This window comes from Pleurodeles waltl, chromosome 11 (assembly GCF_031143425.1).
Source record: "Pleurodeles waltl isolate 20211129_DDA chromosome 11, aPleWal1.hap1.20221129, whole genome shotgun sequence".
NCBI classification, from domain to species: Eukaryota; Metazoa; Chordata; class Amphibia; order Caudata; family Salamandridae; genus Pleurodeles; species Pleurodeles waltl.
In genome coordinates, this window is record NC_090450.1 from 526,927,799 (window position 1) to 526,954,827 (window position 27,029).

The 27,029-nt window shown below is 45.6% G+C and overlaps 1 protein-coding gene across 1 annotated transcript in view; it reads left to right on the forward strand.

The window, feature by feature from the left end:
• The first annotated feature begins 240 nt into the window (after positions 1 to 240).
• PCOLCE2 (procollagen C-endopeptidase enhancer 2) overlaps positions 241 to 27,029 on the forward strand; it is a 244,345-nt gene continuing 217,556 nt past the window's right edge. Inside the window, exons 1-2 of the mRNA XM_069213912.1 lie at positions 241 to 485; positions 20,711 to 20,819. Of these exons, the coding sequence (XP_069070013.1) occupies positions 412 to 485; positions 20,711 to 20,819 (183 nt within the window). The 5' untranslated portion in view covers positions 241 to 411. The remainder of the gene's footprint in view (positions 486 to 20,710; positions 20,820 to 27,029) is intronic.

Below are 27,029 nucleotides of genomic sequence, written 5' to 3' on the forward strand. Positions count from 1 at the left end.
GGTCTGGGTGGTGTGTAGATGCGAGTGCTGGGAGGTATAGAGATGTATGAGGAGTGACTATAGAGATGTATGAGGAGTGACTATGTGTTCATTGCATACATAGTTTCTTTCCTGCGTGCTACTTTCCTTATCTTTGAGTGTTAAGTAAATGCTATTTTTTTTACAGTGAAGGGTTAGAGAGGGAGGAGGGGGTACGATGGGAGGAGGAAAACGGGGGAGGTGCTGCTTTTAGGCAAACCTATTCCCTCCTCTCGAGGAACAACTGCTATATTCATCATCAGCAGCGGCGGCTCCTGCAGCAGCGCCCCGAGGGAAGCGGACGTGGAGTCAGAGCGCGCTGCGACCACCTTTAAAGCGCCCACGTGGACCCCCGGCTTTCAGCGCCACTCTGCCCGTGCCGTGCCACCAAAGATGAGGAAAGCCATCTGCCTCTGGGTCGGGCTTCTGCTAGCTGGACAGGGCTGTAGCCAGCAGCCGCACGTAAGGTGAGAGCCGCCCTCGGGGGTCCTTGGCAAGGGGGGAGAAAGCCTACGTCTCTGGTCCTCAGCGGGCAGGCTGTGGCAACCACGGACCTCCAGCTGTCCCACGTCAGGTGCCAGCAGCTGGTCACGCCCGGGTGCTTTCTTTACATGTCGGTATTTATACTAATTCCTCCTCATGGTTCTTCCGGTCTCCCCTGCAACCTCAGAGCTGGCTCTATTCACAAAAAGTCTTATCTCTAGTGAGTATTATCCTGCTTCATGAATCACTGCCATGTGCTCGTCCCCCCTCATTTAATGGGTTCTGCCACTGTTCTCTTTCCTTGAGTAGGCTGTCCGGAGATGGGACTGTCTGCCTCCTTCTCAACCTACGTCATACTCTTACTTATCTCTCGCCGAGGGTGCAACCAGTTTACTCTTCTGTGTGCCTGACGCTTTCTTACCCTGTGAGTCGAGATGTGCTTTGGGCAGCTCTTTTGGTGGCTTTTCCACCAACCTCAGTTTCAATCGTTTGTTTAAAAAACAAATAAACAAAACCACAGACTTCGCTCAAAATAAATCCGCTCCACAGCTCGGCTGGCAGGCGTGTCTCCTGCATGCTTTCCAGACCGTCTACGTCACTGGTGCACTAGGGTGGTAGGTTTATCGCCGTGTGCTCACCTCACGGTGGGCTGTCTCAACGCTGCCTTCTGCACAGCATCCTTCTGCAACCCTCGCGTGCTCCGAAACAGTCTTTCCTGCTCGTGCCTGATTCCTGGGTTCTCCACTTTTATGTCGCCTGCCTCTGGTCACTCTTCCTTCAGAGGACATGTTTGTGCCTGCACAGCAACCGACCCCTCAGTGACTGACCCCTCGCCATAATTCCTGGCCCCAGTGACAAACCATGACCATATCCGTGTACTGACCATCCAAGGGTGGTATTGTGTGCCTTCCTCTTCTTCCACCATCAGGCGAGAGGTGGCGGCGACACCTCGACCCCAAAGCTTCTTCTCCATGTTGTGCCCTCACAGACAGCTGGGTACACACAAAGGGTGCGGAGGCCAATTACATCATTTTGAACAGCACGAGCCGCCAGTTCATCCTTTTGCAAAATTGTGCCTCTGCGGCTCCCGTTGTATGATGAACCTTCCTACCCTCATGGTCTTAGGGTCTCGCTGCCAACTGCCCCCGCCCTATGTGGCCTTTCCCCCGCGCTGCTGTCAGCATCCATCACAAGTTCCAAAAGACGAATTCGATGAGAACTTAGAAGGGAAAGTTAGTAGCTTCCATCGGGTCACAGAGCCCGAGGGGCCCAAAGAACGCTGATTATAGCTGTATTTTATAATTCAAACAGCAACCGAGGGGCCCATTTCCATCCTTGCACTCCACCGTCAAAGGGAACGCACAAAGCGTTTCTCGTCCTTATGACATTTTCACATACTTTTCACAGTTTTAGGTTTTACTACCTGTACTGTTTCAAAAGTATAATTTCTGTCATTGTGACTCAGCAAGCGATTATGTGAACATGTGCAGCATAGTATTGTGATCTACATTATCTCTACTTTACTTCCGGGTTGAAAAAGTCTTTTCTAGTTCTTTTTGTTCAGGTGCCCTCTAACTTTGGGCTCTTTAAAGCTCTGAGCTCTTTAAAGCTCAAATCGTTTCTTTCCACTCATATGGTTGAAATTAGTGTAACAAAGATGCCGTAGGCCCTAGTGCAAGCAAGGAGAAAGGCCCCTTTGACTGGTTTTAGGGTGGTAAAATACAGCATTGTCAGGGTTCAATCGGCGCCTCAGGGCTCTGGGCCCCGGTGTCTACCTCCGATGGTTACACGGCTTGAACTTCTTTGTAACTCCTGATTCAAGACTTTATTTTCCGAGTTCTTATAGTGAGTTCTTATTTTACGCTTTGGATGACGATAACCCTGAATCCCTGTTTCCCCATCCTTTAAAGGTTAAGAGCACAAATGCACATGAAAAGGTTCTACTCCAGTACTGAATTTTTAATATCGGCCTGTTCTTATGTTAGCTCAAGAATAATGGCTACCAACATATATCAAGGAAAGTAGACGTGGAGTAAAGAATAATACATCCATAATTCCTTAAGTATCTTTACCTTGGAGATACGCTGATAATTCATTTTATGGAGTTGATGTTTGTGCAGGGCATTATTATTGACCTTGCTTTAGTTACACGGGAACACCACAGAGAGTGAGTTGAGCCTATAATGCCGAAGTAGGTAAGGCAAAGCCATTGGATAATCTGGTGGCATTGAACTCTCTTATCTGTTGTGAACATTTTTCCAGGTCTAGTTTTTTCTTCTGCTGCATGTCATATTTTGTGACATTTTAATCTATATCTATCCACGTTTAATTTTTGTGTATTTTGTGTCAAGTTATGCAGATTTGTAGAGTGCATTATCACTCAGGAGGGTATCTTGGTGCTGAACAGGTGTGAACCTAGCCATACATAGGGCCTAGTGAGGCTACTCAAATAGCCAGATCTTCAGCTTTTTGCGGAATTCAAAAAGTGAGGAGGAGGCTCTTATGTGTAGTGGCTGGTTGGTCCACACTTTGGAGCGATGTAGGAGAAGGATGGACAGTTTGTTCTGGATTTACATATGTGTGGGATTTGTTAGGCTTCTGGATGAGCAGAGGTGTCTGGAAAGTTTGTGAAAGCAGATGCCATTGTTGAGGTGTGCTGGGCCAATGTTATGTAGTGCCTTGAAAGTGTGGATGAGGAGTTTGAATTGTGCTTGTTTATGAATGGGCAGCCAGTGGTGTGATGGGAGTGCAGCGTGGGAGTTTGAGTGGTTCTAGCCATAGAGTTCTGAATGTTCTTCAAACTTCTAGTGAGTCTTTTGTTGATCCCTGTTAGAAATGGGGTTTCTGGTTGGCTAGGGTTTGTACCTCAGCCAGGAAGAACCCACCACTCTAGTCATGGCAAGACAGAGACATACCCTAACCTGTGCTCACGCTCTAGCTTGGCGCAGAGCAGTCAGGCTTAACTTAAGAGGCAATGTGTAAAGTATTTGTGTGACACGTATAGTACAGTAACTCAATGAAGACACCACAAAAGGACTCCACACTGGGTTAAGAAAATAGAAAATATTTATCTGGTTAAAACAGGATAAAAATGATAAAAATCCAATCAATGGATCAAGAGATATGTGGGTTTAAAATTACTAGGTCAATCTCATAAAGAATCATAGTGCTCAGAAAAGAGTGTGTCTTCCTATCAGGGGAAATATCAAAATATTCTTACTGATGAATGTGCAGGGCCCACAGGCTTGTGGGCCTCGCTGCGGTCCTCTGAACGGGTGGTGAGTCCCAGGGTCCCAGAGTGAGCAGACTTAGGGCACACTCAAGGGGCCACTCGGGGGCCTTGCCGGGCAGGGCTTACCTCGGGGGCAAGAAGCATGCAAAGTTGCCCCGGCGGGTGCAACAATACCGCTCCTGCAGTATAAGGCTGACATTGCTGGGGTTCCGCGTTGCCTGGCAACCCCTCGACTCCTTCGGGATGTCTCCCCATGGGGTAGCAGTGCTAGAACTCCGGTCTCTGCACTGGCAGGACAGAGAGTGATGTCAGTCAGGGAAAAAGCTCAGCCATGCTCAGAAGACTAGGTGAGGTGTCACATAGTCTGGAAGTGCTGCATCTGGTCCAGGTTGGTACAGCGAGGCAGCAGAGCCAGGGAATCACTATAGGTACACCGGGGGTGAAAGGTGTGGCAAAATCCCAGGGCACCGCAGATGCACTGAAACTGGGAAAGGTAGCACTATGCTCACACTGAAGTGGGACCGCGAGGCAGCACTCGGAATAGAAAGCGTTAAAACATTCCACACATGCTGGGTCCCCAAGGTGCAGGAGCGTTGATTCTTACGAAGCAATCTCTTACAGGTGGTGAGAAGTAGCTAGCAAGGTCTTTGATGTCCCTGAGACCTCAAGGAGAACAGGGGGCAAGCCAGCAAGCCCTTGGAGTCACTCTGTGGTGTTGTTGACAGGGCAGAGATTAGCAGCGGGCAGGGCAGCACAACCAGGCATGGCAGCAGTTCCTAGGAACAGTCAATTTTGGCAGAGTGGCGATCTTGGAAACATAACAGTCTTTACTCCAGCAGAGTTTCATCTAAGTCCAGAAGTGTACTTCTAATTGGGTCAAGAGACCCAGTACTTATACAAGAAAGTGCCTTTGATGTGGGGGATGACTTCAAAAGAATTCTTGTGAAGTGCACAGGTCTTCTTTTCAGGTCAGTCTAGGCTCCAGACAGCCAATGGGAGGTAATCAGCCCTTTTGTATGAACTCTAGTCCTTACCCTTTGAGGTGTAAGTGTGAGCCCTTCTCAACTGCCTCCCCAGGAAGACTCATCAGTATGCAGAAGAATGCAGATGTGGCTGAATATCCTGTGTTGTGGGTGTCTGAAGGAAATGCACAAGTGTAGCTATCCCCTAGCCCAAGCCAGATGTGTATTGGAGATAGGCTGTAGGCACACAGGGCAGAAAGAGAAGAGTAATGTCTACCTTCTAAAACTGGCATTTCTAAAATACTAATAATAAATCTGACTTTACCAGTAAAGAGGATTCATATTTACCATTCTAGTAGTACTAAACATGATGCAGCTACTCGTCTCAGATCAGGAATTTACAGCATAAAGGTTTTTATAAGGAATTCCCAATGCTGGCCTATGAGTGGGGCAGGCCTCACCGTAATGAAAAATTACTTTAGGAGTTTTTCATCACTAGGACATGAAAAATGTAAAGAAACATGCCCTACCTTTTGCTTACATGGCACCCTGCCCTATGGGCTACCTAGGGCCTACCTTAGGGGTGACCTATATGTAAGAACAAGTGGAGTTCTGGGCTTAGCAAGACGTTTTAGATGCCATTGGCAGTGAGACTGCACATGCAGGCTCTCCAGTGGTATGCCTGAGACATGTTTTCAGGACTACTTAAGTGGGTGGCACAATCACCACTGCAGGCCCACTAGTAGCATTTAATTTACAGGCCCTGGATATGTGGTATACCACTCAATAAGGGACTTACAGGTAAATTAAATATGGCAGTTGTCGATACACCAATATTAGCATATTTTAGGGGAGAAGCACATTCAATTAAGCACTGAATAGCAGTGGTAAAAGGCCCAGAGTCCTAAGGCCAACAAAAAGATACAGCAACAAAACGGGAGGTAAAGACAAAAAGTCTAGGGGAAGACCACCCTAAGGATATCAGGTCTAACAATCCCAGCATAGAGGATGTTCCCACAGTCTTGCTTGCCTGTGACAAGAGGGAGGTGTGACCGTTTTCTGGGTGCTTAATGGGATCTATTAAAAAAAATTCCTCAGCATCTGCAAGATATGGAAGCATGTGGCAGTGATCATGTCAAGTTTGCTGTTGATGATGATCCTGAGGTTTTTGCTGTGGTTGGCGCGCGTGGAGGCTGGTCCTTGCTCTGATGGACACCAGGTGTTGTGCTCTTCCCAAAGATCATGGTTTCAGTCTTGTCGGTGTTTAGCATTAGCCAGTTGGTCTTCATCCAGTGGATGATTTCAGTCATGCAGGCACTGAACTTGATTGAGGCACTGGGCATCTTGTCTTTGAGGGAGAGAATGAGTTGTGTGTGGTCAGTGTGGGAGAGGATGTTGATGTCATGAGAGCAAATGATGCTGGCTAGTGGCATCAGTTCTGTGTTGAAGAGTGTTGGGCTCAGGGAGGATCCTTGTGGAAGTCTACAGATGAGTTTGCAGGCATCTGAGGTGTAAGTTTATCTAGTGAATTTGCACTTATAACAGAAAGGCCTAACAGGTTTCAATGCTGTGAATACCCACATAATTAATTCAGTCACGCATATGACACACTCATATTGCACACATACACTGTTGTTTAAGCCTTATTGAGAAACGTTGTCTGCTTTTCACTCCTTTTCCTGACAATCCACAAAGCTATTAACCCAGCGGCCAAGAGTTCGAGAATATGAACTCACTGAAAAAAAAAAACATAAATTTAATTTTTATCCATATGTAAAACTAGAAAATAAATAAAAGTAAAATCAGTAAAAAGAGAAAACTGAGCCTTAGTCATAATACAGACATAACCAGCAAATTGACGTTTTCGGTTTTTATATTTTTTCTCCACCTCTCACACATGAAGTCAGAGCACATTGATGCCTGTTAGCTTTCTGTTGTGTCCTGCGTCCCATCCGACCATGCAGCTCATCACTGTGATCTATAAATAATTTGAAGCGGTCATAGATATTTCCAGAATAAGAGATTACAAGAAACACCTTTTAAAGGAGAACATTTAACCTTGCTAAAGTTTTGACCTCCCCTCAGAAGTACAGAACATCTCACTGTCCAGAGTCTGCTGTGCCGCTTTGCCTTATGGTGGAATGCTTTGTAATATTTTATGTACATTTGGCCTTCATTGCTATATGTTCCGTGTCTTTGCCAGGATGGTTGAGGTTTCACTCTATGATGAGTAGTATTTCCTGTTTGTGGCCTGGTTATTGTTGCCTTTTCACACTGTGCCCTGCCTTGCTGGATGCTGTGTATATTTGCCTCTTTGGGTCCTGCACTGGGATATGATATATAACCTTTCTTGACTGTAGTGAACCTGTTTTTTGTTTGCTTACTGCGCCCCTCTCTATGCTCTGTAACTTTGCCTTTCTGTTTCTTCTTTGCTATATTCTTTAAATATTTTGTCTGTCTCTTACTCCATTTTATGTAGATGTTCCTGATTGTGTCATACATTGCTAAATGCTGTGTTGCTTTGCCTGATTCAACCATGAGTCACTTGGGTGTGTACCTTTGGCAGACTGTACCAGGCATTACTGTATACTGTATTCATCTGCTCGAAGTTCCATTGCATTTCGGACTCTCTGTGGCCTTGCTAGACTATTCTGTTCTAATTTACTGGCATACACCCTACCCAGAGGATCTCTTAGTCTTGTCAATAAGCCATCCTCAGACAATAAGCATTGGTGTAGTGAATAGGACTGGCTTGCGGTTTCAAATATAGGCCACGCTAATTGGATTTGCTAAAACTGCTGACAGAAATGAGTTTGTATTTGAGCAACAGCAGTACAACAGCACTAGCAGGGGTGCTGCTGAGCGTGCTGAAGGTTATCAGGGGCCCAAAGTCTGAATGTGGTTGCTAAGAACACCAACCATTAGATGAACAGCTCTTTGGTAGCCCTAGAAATTCATTTGTTTTGCACTAAAGCAAAGCAATGAGTGTTGCAGTAAAAAAACAAAAGGTGTTGCTTTTTGTATACATTACATGTATTAAAGAAATGAATGTGACAGAAAGTATGATTATTGAATGTACTTTTATCCCCTGATTTTTAAGTTGTATGGAATAATGTGGGGCAATACCACACCTAGGGGCAGATTTTAGAGCCCCTAGCGCCATCTTAGCACCACCATAGGATCATATTTTTGATGCTAAGGCGGCACAAAAAGGGCATTTTCCCTGCGCCATATTTACAAAGTGGCACAATGCATGCATTGGGGGGCCAAAAATGGCGCAAGGAAATCTAAGAGATTTCCTTGCGCTATTTTTTTTTGCACTTTTAACGCTTGCTCAGAGCAGGTGTTAAAAGGGGGCTTCCATTATTTATAATCGGTCCCTATACTCCTGCAGAGTACATTGATAGCACAAAAAAAAAAAAATGACGCTATTGCCCCCTACCCTGAGCCATAGTGCGCCGTATTTTAACTACGACACACACATGGTGGCGGTAGGGGGCAAGGAAAGTGGCGCTGCACTAGGTGCAGCGTCACTTGTCTTAAATCTGCCACCCTAGTATCTTAGTGTGAAGTATTTACCAGGTGGTAAATCTGACTTTTCAACTTTGAAATGAAACACGCTATGCAGAAGCGGCAGTCAACATAGCGAACGCTACATGTTTTGCCCTTTTCAGGACTTTTTCTTTGATATATATTGGCAGATTTGACATCCTGGAGTCTATCAAGAGAAAACTGTGAAATTGGGATGATTGTCACACAAATGGTAATTCATATTCCTGTGCAAGCTCCTGTTCACCAAAGCGTTGGAATTGAGCCTTGAACTTGCGATCAGGGATGTAGTTTTAAAACATACTCTCATGCATTCCAACCATGCTCTTCTGTAGCATGACGGTGGGACTAACTATGCTTCTGGGCTGATCCAAGCTGTGATTGGCAATGTATCATGTGATTTGAAGGGATCTGACATAATTGCATTGATCACCATGATCGGCTGCGCCAGATTTCGTATTATGGTGAGGTTCAAGCGGCTCAATGGGTGCAACACCAGCATTCATAAAATGTTAATATCTGGGAGCCAACCTCAGTCGTGGTGTGAAGGGCACATGGGATTCGAACTCACAGGATGCCTTACGCTGGCTGTGTGGTTCTACAAATGGCAAGGTCAGCAGTAGGCCTGGGAAGCAGAGCTTCAGCAGGTTTAGAGGCCAAGTCCTAGTCCTGCGGAATTGGGGAATATGCCAGCTTCATTCTCTGGATGAACTTCAGCAGTAAAGGAACACAAATGTCCAAGTCCAGAAAATGATCAGTGAGCTGTTAGCCTGCTCTAGGCTTTGTAAATATAAAGTTTGGAAGCTGGCTGATGTCACACTGCCATCAAGTGCACCTCATGATTTCAAGGTCCAGGCTCGGGTTAGATATTCCAGCTCAGATCTCAGTAGCCTCTGTATATGTGCAGAGACTGAGGTAAACCCTCTCGGGGTTGTCTAGCTCAAATCTATGCGTACTGCCTCCAATCTCTTTCTGAAGTTGAGGAAGAGGATGAGGAATAAGTGGGGAGTAGGGTTGCCATTTGTGGGCAGAATTCATCTTCCACCTTGGAAATGCCATTCGAGGTTTTTCCTTGTTTCTGATTTTTACAGATAAACAGCGACAGAAATTAAAATTTCTCCTGTACCTATTCGTTTTTAAAAACAGGAAAGTATAGACAGCTGGTATTCTCTTCTGTGACTCTCCATGCTGTCATTTATGACTTCCAGATCGATACCTATGCAGATTGACAGTATGGATAATATAATAAACGGTCCCAGTTTTCCATTCTCAATAACATTTGCATATAAATATTCACAGAAAACCAAATTTCTCCTGTTTGTATTTATTTTTAAAAATAGAAAATACAAAAAACTGTTCTTCTTTTCCATGACTCTCCATGCTGTCATTTACGACTTCTGTGCCAATAACTGTGCAGTTTGACAACATGGACAATTAAAAAAGGGATAAAATGTTGTTAAATAACTTCATCTGTGTTTGCACTATAAAGCTAATATTTTCGTATGAGCGTATTGGGATTTTATATTTGCTAATGGTGCTAAAACTCTAAAGGCATCAAAGTACGAGCACACATTTATCAATTTGATAAATGTGGAAATATACTAAGTTCAATTTGATTTGGCCGTCAAATAGAAAATAAATAAGGTCACACATTAATAACATGGGTAAAAAATCTGGATAAATACATATGTGAATTTTCAATAAATACATGCTATAAAACTTGGAACACTAATTATCTGCAAATACATATGGGTATCATTAACTTAGTCACATTGGTAATGTTTGCGAAGCTCTTTATCCTAATTTACACACGTTTATGTTCATGCAGCTGATGACTGTGCATAATGTTCACAAACATACTTTTTAGTAAAAAATGCACACACGTCTCCTGGACTTCACTTCACACAGGAAAGCCACTCCGCTTGGGCGCACCTGGGCATTACAAAAATATGTGCCAGCTTCTAGCAGGCAGGGCTTGGCCTGAGGGGAGTGGACGTAGATCCATGCCAAGTAGGACTAAGCAAGATGAGAAGCCTCATAGGGCACTCCCCAGGGATGGCACTAAGGGCACCAATCTGCAGTTTGGATGTACCTAGGGATTTGCCAAAAAAGAAAAGCACGGGGGCTGCTTTGGGTACCGACGTGACAGGATGCCAGCTACACAGGTTGTCAGGCACTTTCATCCTCACAGTACCTGTTGTGAGCCACTCTTTATCACTATCACTGTGCCATGCGGCACACTGTTTCCTAGCACCATAACTTGTAAACTTGTGTGCTGTACTCTGCTTTGCTGTGCTTGGGGTTCTGACCTCCGGGCTGGGGCAGTGGTTGCTGTGTTGTGCATCGCTGTTTATGCCCTTTGATTTGCTATTACCCCATTTCATGCTCTGCCTGCCCCCCGAGCATCAGTCCGTGCAGCGCCTCGGTGTAAGCACTGCGTGCTGGGCTGCCCCACATCCCTGCATGCTCTTGCATTACTGCACCCCACATAGCTACCTTCCCTCCTTCCATTGGAGATCCCTGCCATGGACATTTCAAACCTCTCTGGGAGAGAAAAAGTCCGTGATCTGGACAGCAGAAGGCCCAATGCCTGATCTTAAGGTGCATATGGCGGATTTCAAAGATTCCTTTATTGTACATTAAATACTTTTCTCAAATAGACAGTTCAAGTGACAACAAAATGCAGCTTCTTATTGTAGGGTGACCAGATTTCCAAAACACAAACAAGGACAGGGCATGAACAAAAAGACCAGGGCACTGGACATGTGTGCAGAAGAGAAGGATGTTGACTCTTGTGTACATCACTTGTACAGACTTGTACAGAGACAGGACAACATTTGAAATGTTTGTGGCTTTTTTCGGGGTGGGGCTATCCCCCTTTCAGGATCTGAATGGCGTCTGGCACAGGGAACACTGCAGGGATCTAATAACTGAGGACATCTGTGACCCTGGGCCTGAGGGTCCAGTTACGGCTCTTACCTGACGTTTTGAATGTCGTGCATGTTTGTAGTGAGCTGCTAGTATCTTTTTTTTTAGAAAAACTTACCAGCCACACTGGTTAGTATTGTCATTACAGGGAGCTTTGGTGAAAACATTAGCATACCAATAGTGCGCATGTGATTGTGTGTCAGAATGTAGGGCTTCATGTACTAAGGTATTTTGCTGTCACAAAGCCTATGTCTTTCATTGAACACAGTGTTTTATGGAAATGTATCAAAACCCTTTAACGAGGCGTGCTTTTGCGATCCCTTACGAATCCCAGGGCCACTAGGGTGACCACCTGACATTGAGGCAAATTCTGGACAGGACTATAGAAGCTTCAGGGCAAAGGGTAAAAATTCAGGACAAAAATTCAAGAACAGATGTCAGTTTTACAGACACACCCAAGAGAGGCCATACCCTATTACATTATCAGTGTATTTATTTACTCTTTTTTAATATAGCACTATATATACACACTGTGGTCTTTTTGTGATTGCCTCCTACTATGCTACATTTCGGCGCCACATTACGTCCTTGTTCAGTAGTAAATTAATGCCATTCAGCACTGTGTCAAGGCCATCGCCCGTACCCAAATCTATCCAATCTTTCTTAACCCCTTCGCTGCCAGGCCTTCCCACTCAGGTGCCAAGCCTTTTTTTTTGGGCTGTTTGGGGCAGTTCACACTTAGGCCCTCATAACCTCTTGTCCTTATAAGCTACTCACGCCAAATTGGGTCCTTTTTTTTCCAACATCCTAGGGATTCTAGAGGTACCCAGACTTTGTGGGTTCCCCTGAAAGAGACCAAGAAATTAGCCAAAATACAGCAAAAAGTGAGTTTATTTACAAAAAAAATTGAAAAAAGGGCTGCAGAAGAAGGCTTGTGGTTTTTCCCTGAAAATGGCATCAACAAAGAGATCGTGGTGCTAAAATCACCATCTTCCCAGCTTTCAGGAACAGGCAGAATTGAACCAGAAAACCCAATTTTTCAACACAATTGTGGCATTTTACTGGGACATACCCCATTTTTACTATTTTTTGTGCTTTCAGCCTCCTTCCAGTTAGTGACAGAAATGGGTGAGAAACCGATGCTGGATCATAGAAAGCTAAACATTTCTGAAAAGTAGACAAAATTACAAATTCAGCAAGGGGACATTTGTGTAGATCCTACAAGGGTTTCCTACAGAAAATAACAGGTGAAATAAAAAAAATATTGAAATTGAGGTAAAAAAACACAGACATTTTTTCCACATTTTACTCTGTAACTTTGTGATGTCAGATATTTGAAAGCAATATACCGTTACATCTGCTGGACTCTTCTGGGATATATAGGGGTTGTAGGTTCATCAAGAACCCTAGATACCCAGAACCAATAAATGAGCTGCACCTTACATTGGGTTTTCATTCTATACCAGGTATACAGCAATTCATTTGCTGAAATATAGGTATCAAGAAAACCTTTGTATTTCCAAAATGGGCACAAGATAAGGTGTTGAAAAGCAGTGGTTATTTGCACATCTCTGAATTCCAGAGTGCCCATACTAGCATGTGAATTACAGGGCATTTCTCAAATAGACGTCTTTTTTACACACTGTCTTACATTTGGAAGGAAAAAATGTAGATAAAGACACGGAGCACTTGTTTTGCTATTTTGTGTTCCCCCAAGTCTCCCGAGGTAAATGGTACCTCACTTGCAAGGGTAGGCCTAATGCTTGCGACAGGAAAGGCAACATGGACACATCACATTTTTACATTGAAATCTGACGTGTTTTGCAAAGTCCCTAGCTGTAGATTTTGGCCTCTATCTCAGACGGCACCTAGGGAAACCTACCAAACCTGTGCATTTTTTAAAACTAGACACCTTGGGAAATACAGGGTGGGGTGACTTGTGGGGCTCTGACCAGGTTCTGTTACCCAGAATCCTTTCAAAACCTCACAATTTCCTCATATTTCGGTGACAGAAAGTTCTGGATTCTGAGAAGAGCCGCAAATGTCCTTCCACCCAGCGTTCCTCCAAGTCTCCCGATAAAAATGGTACCTCACTTGTGTGGGTAGGCCTAGTTCTCGCTACAGGAATGCCCCAAAACACTATGTGGACACATCAAAATGATCAAATACAGGTGGGGGGGGACGCCTGCGGTTTTGGTCTTGGGCTCAGCAGCTATATAGGGAAACCTACCAAACCCAAACATTTCTGAAAACTAGACACCCGAGAGAGTCTAGGGAAGTGTGACGCGTGGATGCCCCAGTGTTTTCTTACCGAGAATCCTCAGCAAAGCTCAAATTTAGCTCAAAAATCAAAATGTTCCCACATTTCTGTGTGAAATCACCGCACCGGGACAAATTTCCTACCACCCAACGTTCCCCTCAGTCTCCCTGTAAAAATGATAAATCACTTGTGTAGGTGGTCCAAGTGCCTGTGACAGGGAAGAGCCAAAAACATGTCAAAACTGAGGGGAACCAAAGCGAGTTCAAAAGGGCAGTTGAAAAAAAAAATTTTTAGGCTGACAAGTGGGGCACAATTTTTCTCGGTATAGATGAGATAATGCTGGGTGGTAGGAATTTTGTGGATTCCTGCAGATTTCAGAAGGTTCCATCACAAAAATGGGGAAATATTTTGTGATTTCCAGCAAAGTTGGAGGTTTGCAGGGCATTGTGGGTAAGAAAATGGTGCGGGTGCATGTGAAGCACACCACCCTAGACTCACCCAGATGTTTCGTTTTCAGATGTGCCTAGGTCTTGTGGATTTTTCTACATGGCAGCGTCCCAAAGTCCAAATAGTGCAGCCCTCACCTTTCGAAGTGGGACGGTTTTGAGAGTTAGCCAGGCTTTCATGGCCCAAATGTAAAACCAAAAACCAAAATAATCAAATGTCCTCTTGCTTGCTTTGGGATAAGATGTTTTTGTGTGCGGGGGAGAGCTGAAAGACTGTTATCCCCTTCAGTTGGGGTGGAGGCATAACCAGGCCCATACTGGTTGGTAGTCACCACCCCTCTATTTTTGTTTTTAATTCCCAGGCATTTAGTAGACTTTCTGCCCCCCCTGGGATGTGGATCTAGGGTAATTGCCCTATTTGCCCACTGGTGGGCAGAACAACTTTGGCCCCATTTATTTGAGGTTGGGGTATGGCCATTCCCCCACCCTCTTATTTTGGAAAAAAACATCTTCGCTGGTCCCTGGTGGGTTTTCTACCCCCCTTGGGGGCAGATGGACCTTCCAAAAATAGGCCGATCTGCCCCCAAGGGGGCAGATATGGCCAACAGTAGTGTGCCCCCATAGGGAGTGACCTTGCCCAAGGGGCTGCCCCCCAAACAAAACACACACATACACCCCCTCCAGCCCCCCTCAGTGGGGTCTGACGAATCTTCAAAATATTTGGGATATAAATTGCACGAGCAAAATGTAAAAAAAATAAAATATAATTAGTGTTTCTTTAACATATGGCACTGTTTTCCCCTTTATATACAATTACACCTCAGACTGAGCTGGGAACCAGTTACCTTTTGATACCTAGTGATTAATATCTACCATTCTCCCACTGATTTGCAGGATGGAAATCTCAGCAGAGTGTCACAGTCCCTCCGAGCCCAGTTTGCTTTTTGGTCTTCTCTTCTGCTTTCTGCAGTGGGCCACGTGACACTAATGAAGATGGTGTGCTGCCCCGATGACAGTATTATTTTGCTAACCTTCCCCTGCTCGTCCTTCTTTCCTTCTTCAGACATGCCACACATCTGACTTGGTCGCTGGGACACCGTCGGGTAGCTCTTTCCACTCTAAAGCTACCCATGACTGTGGGTTGATTAAGCCTTTTGGACTTAGAACGCTATTGTTCAGCTGCACAGGTCCAATGGGTGGCTTGCTGGCTTTCTGCCCGTCCCCTGCATGAGATGGCATTTATCCGTAAAGACTTTTAAGGCGGGCTTACTGCACTGCTCATTATTTCCTACTGATCATTATACGGATCACCAACCAGGATTATCATGCAAAGCTTGCCTTGCTAGAACCTGTAAACTCACTGACATGAAGAAACCCTGTGCTTCTGCACTACCTTTGCTAAGCCTTCCCATTCGCACAGGACAGCTGTGCTCAGAGTAACTCCATCAGTAGCATGCTGCAGGTATCTTAAAATTGGGGGATTTGTTTCTGGACTGCAAGCTACTAACTTTCCAAACCCTTGAGGCGGACTCATCTGCACCTCTGTCAACTCCTTACTTACAATCACCTTAAACAATCATTAAATTAAAAAAACAAAAAGACAGGGTAAAATCAGAATAATGTCTAATTTACCCTAAATAATGTGTATCCAATGATTTCAAAACATATAGATTCAAGGTTTGTGTGGGCAGGATTGGAATTCCCTAAACTGCCAGCATAGAAATGGTCAATATGTTTCTCGCTCAAGAAAGATAGACGGGCGATTCGCCAGGACCTAAGAAAAACATTCCTAAACCTCACTTTAGTAGTTGATTAAACAAAATAAAATATATATGGCAGGGACCCTTCTTGTATTAAAGAAAGGGCCCCATAGGGATGGCGTAGGGCTTATGTGGTCTGATCTGTATGAAAATCTATCACAGAATGCGATCGGTCCGGCACATCTACCCCAGCTCCACGCTCTGATGCGGAGCTAGGGTAGGTGTGCCGGACCGATCTAATTCTGTGAAAAATTGTCATTGTTTCTGTGGTTTATAAGGGAGTACTATGCACAGGACCAGCCTTCTTTTCTACTATAGCCTCCTATTGTTTTGGCCCTCCTAATTTCATGTTTTGACTTCTCATTATACTACCTGGGTGACTAATGTGGCCAGACCTCTGCAAGATACAGACTGGACTCAAATACTGGACTTTCCCCACAAAGTATCCCACGACTGTCATTTGAAGTACATTCTTAGAAGTTCCTTGGGAAAACATTCCGCGCATTGCTTGCCATTGGCTTTGTGGTTTGTAACTCACATTTTGTGCTTTCACTTTGCTTGCTTTATTTGTTTTAGGCTATGCAGCTTGAGTTTGTCCCTTCCCTTGCTCAAACTTTATTTACAGTATCCTTCCGAGTGCTCCCTTTCTGTAACTGATCTCATCACATTTGCTGTGCATTCAAAGAACAAGGTCAAATGTCAGGCTCTGTCTTCGGTGGAAACTTAGTGTTTACTTTTCTTTCTCTTACTTCAAAGTTAGAGGATTTATGCAACAATCTTGATGGATACTGGGGTTAGGAAAGAATTTTTTCTATCACATGACAACATGTAAATAAACTTCAGAATATATCAGAGTTAGGAGTACAAATGAAGCACATTTTTGATAGTTCTGAACTGTACTGGAAAAAAATACCTTTAGATGATTAAAACAAATCATTGTATTAGGTGATGCAATTTCCACACATCATCGTCTGTGCACTGTATAGTTTTATTTGAAAAACAGTTTGTCTGTGCAAAGTAATAGTCATTTCAATCAAAAACATGTTGTCTGTAATGGCAGTGTGTTACGGCACCATGCATACTCCACTCCGCTCTGCTCTGCACCATTCCACACCACTGCACCCTTCTCTGCATCACTCTGCTTTACACCACTCCATCCCACTGCACTGTGGGATTCTCCACTCTGAACCACTCCACTCTATGCGATTGCACTCTTTGCTGCTTCACTTTATGCCTCTCTACTCTACTCTGTACCACTCTACTCTATGCCAATGCACTCTACGCCTCTCTACACCAGTTTTCTCTGCGCCTCTGCACGCTATACCACTCCAGTCTAGGCAACACCAATTTAGTCCACACAGCTCCACTCTATGCCACTCTACAACACTGCACTGTACTCCACTGCACTCTATGTTAATACACTCTATGCTAGTGCACTTTACTCTGTAACACTCAACTGAACTCTACATCAATTAACTGTATGTCACTCTAATCTTCTCTATGCCATGACACTCTACACCACTTTACTCTATGCCAACACACTATATGCCACTCTATGCAACTCCACTCTACCCTGCACCTCTCCACTCTACCCCATTTCACTCTACTGTGAAACAATGTACTTTACCCCACTGCACTCTGCGCCACTGCACTTTACCCTACACCTCTCTACTCTACTCTATGCCATTGCACTCTACTCTGAAACAATCTATTCTACGCCACTGCACTCTACACCACTCTGCCCACTGCACTCTCAACCACTGCACTCCAGTTCAATGCACTCCACGCCAATGCCCTCTAAACAACTGCACCCTGACACTCTACTCTGCAACACTGCACTGGCCGCCACTATACTCTACACCACTCCTCACTGTAACACTGCATTCTGCAACAATACACTTTATTCCACTGCATGCTATACCACTTGACTCTGCATAACTCCACTCTATGTCACTGCGCTTTACAGCACTATGCTCTGCTCTGCACCACACTACACTACTCCACTCTGCACCACTTTATGCGACTGCACTGTATGCCACTTGAGTCTACTATGCACTCTATGCCACTGCACCACTCTACATTCTGCACTCTGTGCCACTCTATTGTATGCCACTCTACTCTGCTCCATGCCACTCTATGCCACTGCACTCTACATCAATGCACTCTAAACAGCTGCACTGTATGCCACTGCCCTTTACTCTGCACCACTGTACTCTACACCACTGTTCTCTGTACCACTTTATGCCACTCTACACCACTGCACTGACACTCTATTCTGCAACATTGCACTCTTTGCCACTGTACTCTACAGCACTCTACTCTGTACTACTGCATTTTACGCCACTACACTCTATGCCACTGCACTCTACAGCACTATACTCTACTCTGCACTGCACCACTCTATACTACTCCACTCTGCACCACTCTACGCCACTGCACTCTATGCCACGTGAGTCTACTCTGCACTCTATGCCACTGCACCACTTTGCACTACTGTACTCTCTGCATTCTATTGTATGCCACTCTACCGCACTGCACTCTATGCCACTCTGCTCTGCCCCATGCCATTCTACGCCACTGCACTCTATGCCACGTGAGTCTACTCTGCACTCTATGCCACTGCACCACTTTGCACTACTGCACTACGCCAAAGCACTCTAAACTGCACTGTACACCAGTGCCCTCTACTCTGCACCACTGTATTCCAGGCCACTGCTGTCTGTGCCACCCTACACCACTGCACTGACACTCTACTCTGCAACATTGCACTCTCTGCCACTGTACTCTACACCACTCTACTCTGTACTACTGCATTCTACGCCACTTCACTTTATGACACTACACTACTGCACTCTCTGCCACTGTAGTGTATGCCACTCTACTCCACTGCACTCTATGCCACTCTAATCTGCCCCACCCCACTCCATGCCTCTGCACTCTAAACCACTGCACTCTACGCCAATGCACTCTAAACAACTGCACTGTACCCCCTTGCACTCTACTCTGCACCACTGTGCTCTACGCCACTGCTCCTATGCCACTCTACTCCACTCTACACCACTATGCCACTAACTTTTAGGCATGCTGAACAGCAGCCACTCTGGTGTATAACGTGGCTAAAACGCATTGGCAAAGCCAATAACTCTTTCGTAGATGAGACTTATTACTTTTGCCAATGTTTGTTAGTACTATGAGGTACCGAGGTCCCTGAAAGAACTGTGAAGGTGTAAGTCCTTATTTTAAACATGCATTACAGACATCACAATATAGGCTGCTACAAAATGTGCAAATACATTTCTGTTAAATAAAAAAAGTCCTAAAATACAGATTTGAATAATATACAGAATATACCTAGTACTAACATTTTTTTATAACAGTCCAATAAAACCACACACTGCACAGCTCACCTTGGAGCACTCTTACAGTGCCTCTCTAAAAGAAAATATCTTTGTCATCAGAAAGCTTCAAGTGGCTCCTTAGATTAAAGTCAGTGCATGTTTCCAAGCCCCTTTACATTTGCAGATTTACCAGTTGTGGACATTTGCATTTCTTTAGAGAAGTAGACACCCTGGCAAGAAGGCCTTTTCTTATCTGCCTGCCCCTCCCTCCCTCCCTCTGAGCACAGGAGACTCCCTGCCTTTCAGTCCAGCTGGGGAAACTGATCTGTCCCAATTACATTTTATCCTTTTGGAGAAGGGCTAAAATTACGGACAAATGCTGTCCGTTAAGCGTTTCATCACGGTCAACGGATGGCAGGGCGAAATTACGGGCAGTCCGTGAAAATTACGGACAGGTGGCCCCCCTACAGACTACTGCATGTTCCCTCCCAAGGCTTCAAAAAGTTTCACCTGCCCCTTTAGCGGCTGAGGTGAACCTTAAGCCTGGGCTGCTTCAAAAATGTTTCTTATTTTGAAAATGCAGATGAAGGTCTGCTGTCCCTTGTAGGCTTCCATCCGTGCATTTGCAGCCAGTCAGATTGTGCCTAATTAATACTCATTTTGCAGATCGTTTTGCGACCGTCTGAGAATATACTATTTGTGCTGTGACTGATTGACACCCAGCTTGCATTGCCGATTGCATTCCCATTTGCAAAACAGTTTGTGTGAAAATTGTCCATCCCTTGTGTGCAAATAAAATACTACGTCACTCCCATTGAAATGAAAATTACCCTCTTTCAAAAATATCTAGACAGTTTCGATTACCACAATATAGTGAAGTTATGTATATATAGGTTTGTATATATTTACTATTAATACTCAGCATCTAAGTAACACATAGGCATATGTATCATCAAGGTACATATCTGGGAAGTTAAGCGACTATTTCTGTATATAAACTTGTTTTCAGTCTATTGTGATTGTCATATATAATTTTGCTGGACAATATTTAAAGCAAGACATTCTGGTAAAACACTGCTCACGCTCATTCTTCCCTCTCTCAAATGCAGGTTATGTAAGTTATTACAAAAAAATATATGAGGATGGGCATCCAAACACCATAACTTCCCACCGTGCATCTGGTTACCATATATTTTTGTCCAGTTCATGGAAAATGGAGTGCATTGCTGAAATTCTGCGTCACTTGATCAGTTTCAAGGAGTGTATATAGTCAAGAGGGAATATTGCAGTTTGCCAAACAGCTGGTTGAATGTTCTAGTTCGGGAAAACTTGGGCTCAGGGTCGTAGATTAGTCAGTGAGATCTCCGGGGGGGGGGGGGGGGGGGGTATGAATCGTAAATTTCCCAACTGAGAAGCACTATGCCAAGGGTTGAGGGATGACCAAGGGTCGGGATTCACTGTTCCCATGAGGAACAGATTCAATACTGATTTGCATTAGGTTAGCCACGTCTCAGTTCCTGATAAAAAAAATAAGTTAAACCCTTTCAGACAAACGAGAATGACAAGAAAAACCAACAAAGGCACAGGAGACCCGACCCAGGGCCCCAGACCCAACTCTTAAGCCAAGAATCTATGTATTTGGTGCGGGCGGTCACATCCCAAACACCCTCCAAAAAAGCTACGCCTCTGCTTGGGCTGTCTGAGATTGTTATTGTTTGTCTTTTGCCTTCACAGACAAGCTTTCACTTGTGGAGGAAACCTAAGTGGAGAGACTGGATTTATTGGCAGTGAAGGATTCCCTGGAGTCTACCCTCCTAACAGCAAATGTACTTGGAAAATCACGGTAGGATGTGGCGGCGATTATTTTTTAATAGCACCTCTGATTTCTTCTAAGCCTGAAGAGGGACAGGGTGGGGTAAACTGAATGACGAGAGGAAAAATACGGTGCCATTTTAAGGATGTTTGGGGCCCGTGTTTGGAACAACTTTGAATTTAGTATGCATGTCCGTTAATTCAATCTACCATGGTAGAAAGTAATAGTAAATTATAAATTAAAAGGGGAGCAATCATTAATGAAGCAATTTCTTTTCGCTTTTTGATCTATATTTGTCATCGTTTATTTTATGTGGAATTCAGTGTTTAGCCAGCCTGTACCTCACAATGTAGAAAAGACCTAGTAAGTGCAACGTGATGCATAGGTGGTGGGCTAGTACTCACTATAAAAATAACACGTAGGCACATTACGTTTGAAGGAAGGTGCGGGCCCGGTAATTGACCACTTTCCTAGGGCCTTCAAACGCCCTAAACCCTGCAAACAAATTACATTGCTGTAAACAACTCTGAACCGGATCACAGAGAGCAGTGAAAGGCAGCTTGAATTAGCATGTTTTCCAGTGAGTCCGTTCATGGTGATGATGAGTAACTGGAAATATATTGCTGTAAGGGGTAGAATATTTTCACAACTTTTTACTTAATGGAAGCCAGTTCAGAGGAAGGCTGGAGGTCTTCATTACTTGAAACGAACCACCTGGGTTCCATCCTTTCTAGGGTTGACTGCCCCAGAGGGATCCCTGTGTCTGTGTCCTAAAAAGAGGTTTGGGGGTGTATGGACATGGTAGTTCTCGCTGAGGGGTGTTAGGAATAGGAATTCTTATCCTTTAAGGCCATGTAACACTAAGTGGTCTGGGGCGCAACAGGCATGTGGGCCTGCTTTCTGTGCCCCTGGGATGCTTTGGTATTACAGAAGGGGCCGCAAATGCTTGCATGGGCGTGTGTGTAATACAGATTGTGCCAGTTCTACATGCGCAATCCGAAAAGGGCTTTTCCTCATTTCCAAGGAGACTGGTCCCAGGCAAATGAGGAAACAAATAGCCTCCCTGCCCACAAAATATTAAAGATGTGTGCGCAGAGGAAAAGGAGCTGTCAGTGCGACCCCTGAGAGCGCGCCTTGAAAGGTGGGAAAGCAGGTCCTTTGGACCCTCCAGATACCCCGTTTCAGAAGGGTACAACCACTCCCAGCACCCGCCTCCAGGTGGCTGTTTGCCCCCTTTCACATATAGGCTGCATTGCCGCCTGCACAGTGAAGGATGGACAGGCTCCTTCAATCAGGTCCTTCTTTCACTAACCACCGCTCTCAGCGCCAGGGTGCGCTCCTGCACTGGGAATAGCACATTGGTCGCGATACTGTACACTGTGCCACTCTGCGCCAGGCACCCAGACCTATGTGTCCACTGCTGCACAGCGTGTGACAGTGCACCATATCCGTGGTGTTCTTTGGGGGGCGAGTGTGCCTCACCCCCATCTCCAGGTGGATAAAGAACCCAATTGAGGAGAGAGGAGAGAGCAATGAAGTAAAGCGCTGGGCAGAGGGTATGCAAGAGAATTCACCTGAGCATGGTACCTGATGCAGGTGCGCTTATTGTTGTGTAATGATGCAGCCCCCTTTCTTTGTTTCTTTAACATTCCTTGTTTATTGGTCATCCAAACGTACGAATTTATGCACCCTTAGAGAATGTTTCTTAACGTGTCAGATTAGGCAAGCTAGATTTGTGAGAAGAACCTATTACCATAGGGTCCGTCAGAAAAAGTTTAGTCTTCGATAGTCGTATACTTGTTTTTTTTGCATTCATTTTTACATTCAGTGCCTGTGTCCTTGTTTTTATTTCTGCCAAAACGTGTCCTATTCTCGAAAAAAGTTGCTTTTGCTATTCATTCTAATTTTTGGTGTATGTGTTGCTTTTGGATGGAATAGGCAAGGTGATACATTTCTGACCTGTGGCTGTTACAAAATATCTCTACCGATTTATTTTCTGAAAGCTGGCATGTTACCTCATGGTAGCCAGATTGTGGTTGTAGACATGCAGAATAAATGTTGCACCTGTATTATGAAATTAAGTGCCCATATCTGCAACTTGCGATTGGTTGCAAAATATATTTTATGCCTGTTTATGTATGTATGTGTGGGTGTGCGCATATGTGACGTATGTTGTGTTGTCTTTGTGTATAGGTGCGTTTGTACATTGGACTGTGTCTGCAAGGGAGCCTGTCGTTGACATGCTTTTTCTGCATGTGTGCATACCTGTGCAAATGCATCCCTTGATGTCGTGAGGCCTCTGTGCATCTCTGCATGCACTATAAAAAACGACCACGCCTATTCGATTTGCCAATACGTGTTCTATATCTACAGCCCAATGCTCCTTCCATGTCACATTGTTTGGTTACCTTGACATCATCTTCTACCATGCCACTAAGATCCTTTCACAGTTTGGTGAACTTTAATATCTCGTCGCCCCCACATTCTGTACTTGGACCCCACATTCTGTCCTTGGATCTCTGTACAGTAGGTCGATTGAAGATAATTTTGCACACCCTATTCTACTTTTCCAGGTTTTCTTAATTGTGACACATTTTTTTCAGCTCCTTCTTCAATCTTACCCCATGACAGATGTTTGTGCATCTGCTTCTATTCATAAACTACAAAGAAGTTCTCCAGCAGTATGAACTCTGAATACATTAGAGAGAACATGCTCAAGAACTGACCACTTCCAGTTTGGATCCTTATCCCATTGTAGAATAGCATCCATTCTGGTGGTAGTTGTAAACAATCTCTGGATGGTGGTGGTGTCAAGGGATGGACATTGCTGGAGTTATGCAGAGCACTAAACACACCGACCATTCCATTCTTTTGCCTGACCTCAAGGTGCCTACTGGCTTTGCTCTTATTTGCCTGTCAGAGGTGTCCAAAATATGGCCAGAAGGTCCATACCCATGGCAGGCATTCTAGAGAACCACTGACTAAGAACAGAGGTTCAATTCAGATTCCATGTATATCATTTTATCTTATGTAGATACCCCTAAAATCTGACATGGGTTCTGCAATCTTAAACCGATGTTGCACTCTCATGCTTTGTTTCCTCTTATTTCAGGTGCCACAGCCATCACCTTTGGTTGACCCAGAACTACTCGGGGTCAGCCATTTTCTTTTATTTCTATATTAAGCCTCTGACTGCACTCGTCTGTCTCACTGCTTTGCGTTCCACTCTACTGACAATCCGATTCTTCTCAAACTGGGTAGGCGGCTTTCTGTCCGCACTCAGAAATTCCAGCTATGCATGTTGGACATAAAGGCTAAATAAACTTGCATATTTCAGGTTTAAGAGTCCTGGGCCAGACTGGGGACCCAAAAGCAGTACAGGCAAAAATAATGAAACCAGCCACTTTCATTGCTCTCCTGTCTTTTTCCATCGATCCATCTGTTCACTCTCTCTCGCTCTCTCTCCTGCTCACCTCTCTCTTCTCCCTTTCTGATCTTTCACTCTCTTTTATCTTTCTCTCCATACACCTTTCTTACTCTTGCTCTCAAAGCCCAGTGTCTGCTGCAGTTAGTTTCGGGGAGCTAGAGAAAGTGACGGGACACCATGAGTGGCCCTGGACTTTCAAAACAGGCCACCAGTGGCTGCAGTCCACCTGGAAAATGCTAGAAGGAACAAAAGGCAAGCCTGGTCCTGTATGGGACTGAATGAATAGCCAGTGCCTAAAATGATCTTTGACAAGATGGAGGTCATGATGACGGGTGGCAGAGAAGACCTTTGTTCCTCCTTCTTTTGTGGAATAAGTGGCCTTCAGGGGACTCTGTATGGACCTTTATTCAGTGTTTTTGTACAGTAGCATATATCTTGAAGGATAAACTGCATTTGTACTGGCATGCAAAACCCCAAATGTCATGCCATGCAAACATGTTTGTGGCTTCTTGATTTTGTCTTCCGGAGTGGGGTGATGTGTGCTAAATGCATAGCATGTTGATAGCGCCATTGAAGTGTTCCCTTTGGTACCCAGTTGGGACCTTGTTTGTCTCTGAATGGATTCCATTTATTAGTACCCTAGTGCTTTACAGTCCTAGCTCAATTTACTAACCTGGCTGGCATCCAATGACTGTTCAATTTCAGTACAAGTTTTCTATGTGGTCCTGAGTGACCTTTGACCTGCTCGGCTAGTGGTCCACTCCCCGCATGCACAGCGCCCCCCAGCTGTCCTCGTGTCTCCCCACCCCGCCCTCGCTGCTCCCAGCTGATCCCTGGGGTCTAGTGGTAAGCGTAGTGACTCTAATACTATTATTCTTGTGATTACTGTTTTGTAGCACTGTTATTCTTGTGATTACTGTTTTTGTATTTTCTGCTTTTTGCGCCTGTTTCCACCTGATTTTTGTGCCCTCCGTGCCCCCCAGCACCTTGGCTCCCCTAAGCCGTCTCCTTTTCCCTGCCTCTGCGTCCCTGTGGCCCCGCCCGGAGGCGCACCAGAGGCAAGCCCGTCTGCACCCGTCCGCACCTGGACCGCGCCTAGCGCCTCCCCCCCGGTCCACAGGACCCCTGCACCCCCAGGCGCCACTACACGGCCAGCGACCTCAACGCCCTCAATCCCGGTCGCATCTTAGCATGCTTCCAGTCCTCACTGAGAAACAACAACGGATCATTCTCCTGCCGCACCTTCACCTCCAAAGACCGGAACAAACCACCTCCACTGAATACTCCTCAACACCCGCTCTGCACGCAAGCACGCCATGGAGCTCTGGGATTTGTTCGACACCACCGCCCCATACGTAGCCTTCCTGACCGAAACCTGGTGGAACGACTCTTCGGCATCCGACATCGCCATAGCCATCCCGGACGGCTACAAGATCACCCGCAGGGATTGCGCCAATGGAATCGGAGGAGGAATAGCCATTGCCTACAAATCCGCCCTCAAAGTCTACACCCACACGGACGACACCCTCAAGACCGCCGAACACCTGCACTTCCGAATCCACACCGACCCCAACACCACCCTCAGAGGAACACTCATCTACAGACCTGCCGGACCACGGGCACCTTTCAGCGACTCCATCGCCGACCTCACCACCACCCACACACTCACTTCCACAGACTACATCCTCCTCAGGGACCTAAATTTCCACCTTGAGAACAACAACAACAACGCCAACTCCACCTCTCTGATTGCCAACCTCGCCAACCTCGGCCTCAGACAACTCGTCACCACACCCACCCACATCACCGGCCACACGCTTGATCCCATCTTCTCCTCAAGCGCCCACGTCACCTTCAACCACACCACCAAACTCCACTGGACCGACCACCACTGTATCCACTTCACCTTCAAGAAACATACCGAGCACCACAGCACCCAACAACCACCCCGTCGCTGTTGGAGCAAAGCTACTGAAGACCAGCTAACCAACACCCTCGCCCAGAACCCTCCTTCCGACCCCACCGACCCAGACACTGCCGCCCACAACCTCAGACAGTGGAACAACGACTGCGCCAACACCCTCGCGCCACTCAAGAAACCCACCGACAACCAAGCCAGGAAAAAACCCACCTGGTTCACCGACGAGCTCCAAACCTCCAAGCACGACTGCCGGAAACTTTTTAAAAAATGGCTCCTTCAACGCACACCTGACAGCCTTGCAGCCCACAAAGACGCCACCCGCAGGCATCACCAACTCATCAAACTAGCCAAAAGATCCCACTTCAAAGACCGCCTGGATAACAATGCACACAACAGCAAAGAGCTCTTCAGCATCGTGAAAGAACTCTCCAACCCCAGCGCCAACGTCAATGACATCCCTCCATCTCAAGAACTCTGCGACGCGCTGTCCACCTTTTTCCACCGGAAGATCACCGACATCCACAACAGCTTCAACACCTCGACCACGCCAGACCCTACCCCCGAAAACACCACCCACAACAAACACCCGACCTCCTGGACCAACGTCAATGACACAGAGACACGTAAGATCAGGAACTCCATCCACTCAGGATCTCCTTCGGACCCATGCCCACACCACATGTACAAAAAAGCCGACGCTACCATCGCCCCCCAACTACGGAAGGTCATCAACATCTCCTTCGAAACAGCGACGTTCCCGGACAGTTGGAAGCATGCCTAAATCCGCACCCTCCTCAAGAAGCCCAAGGCAGACCCCAAGGACTTCAAGAATTTCCGACCTATCTCCCTTCTCCCGTTCCCGGCGAAGGTCATCGAGAAAATCGTTCACACG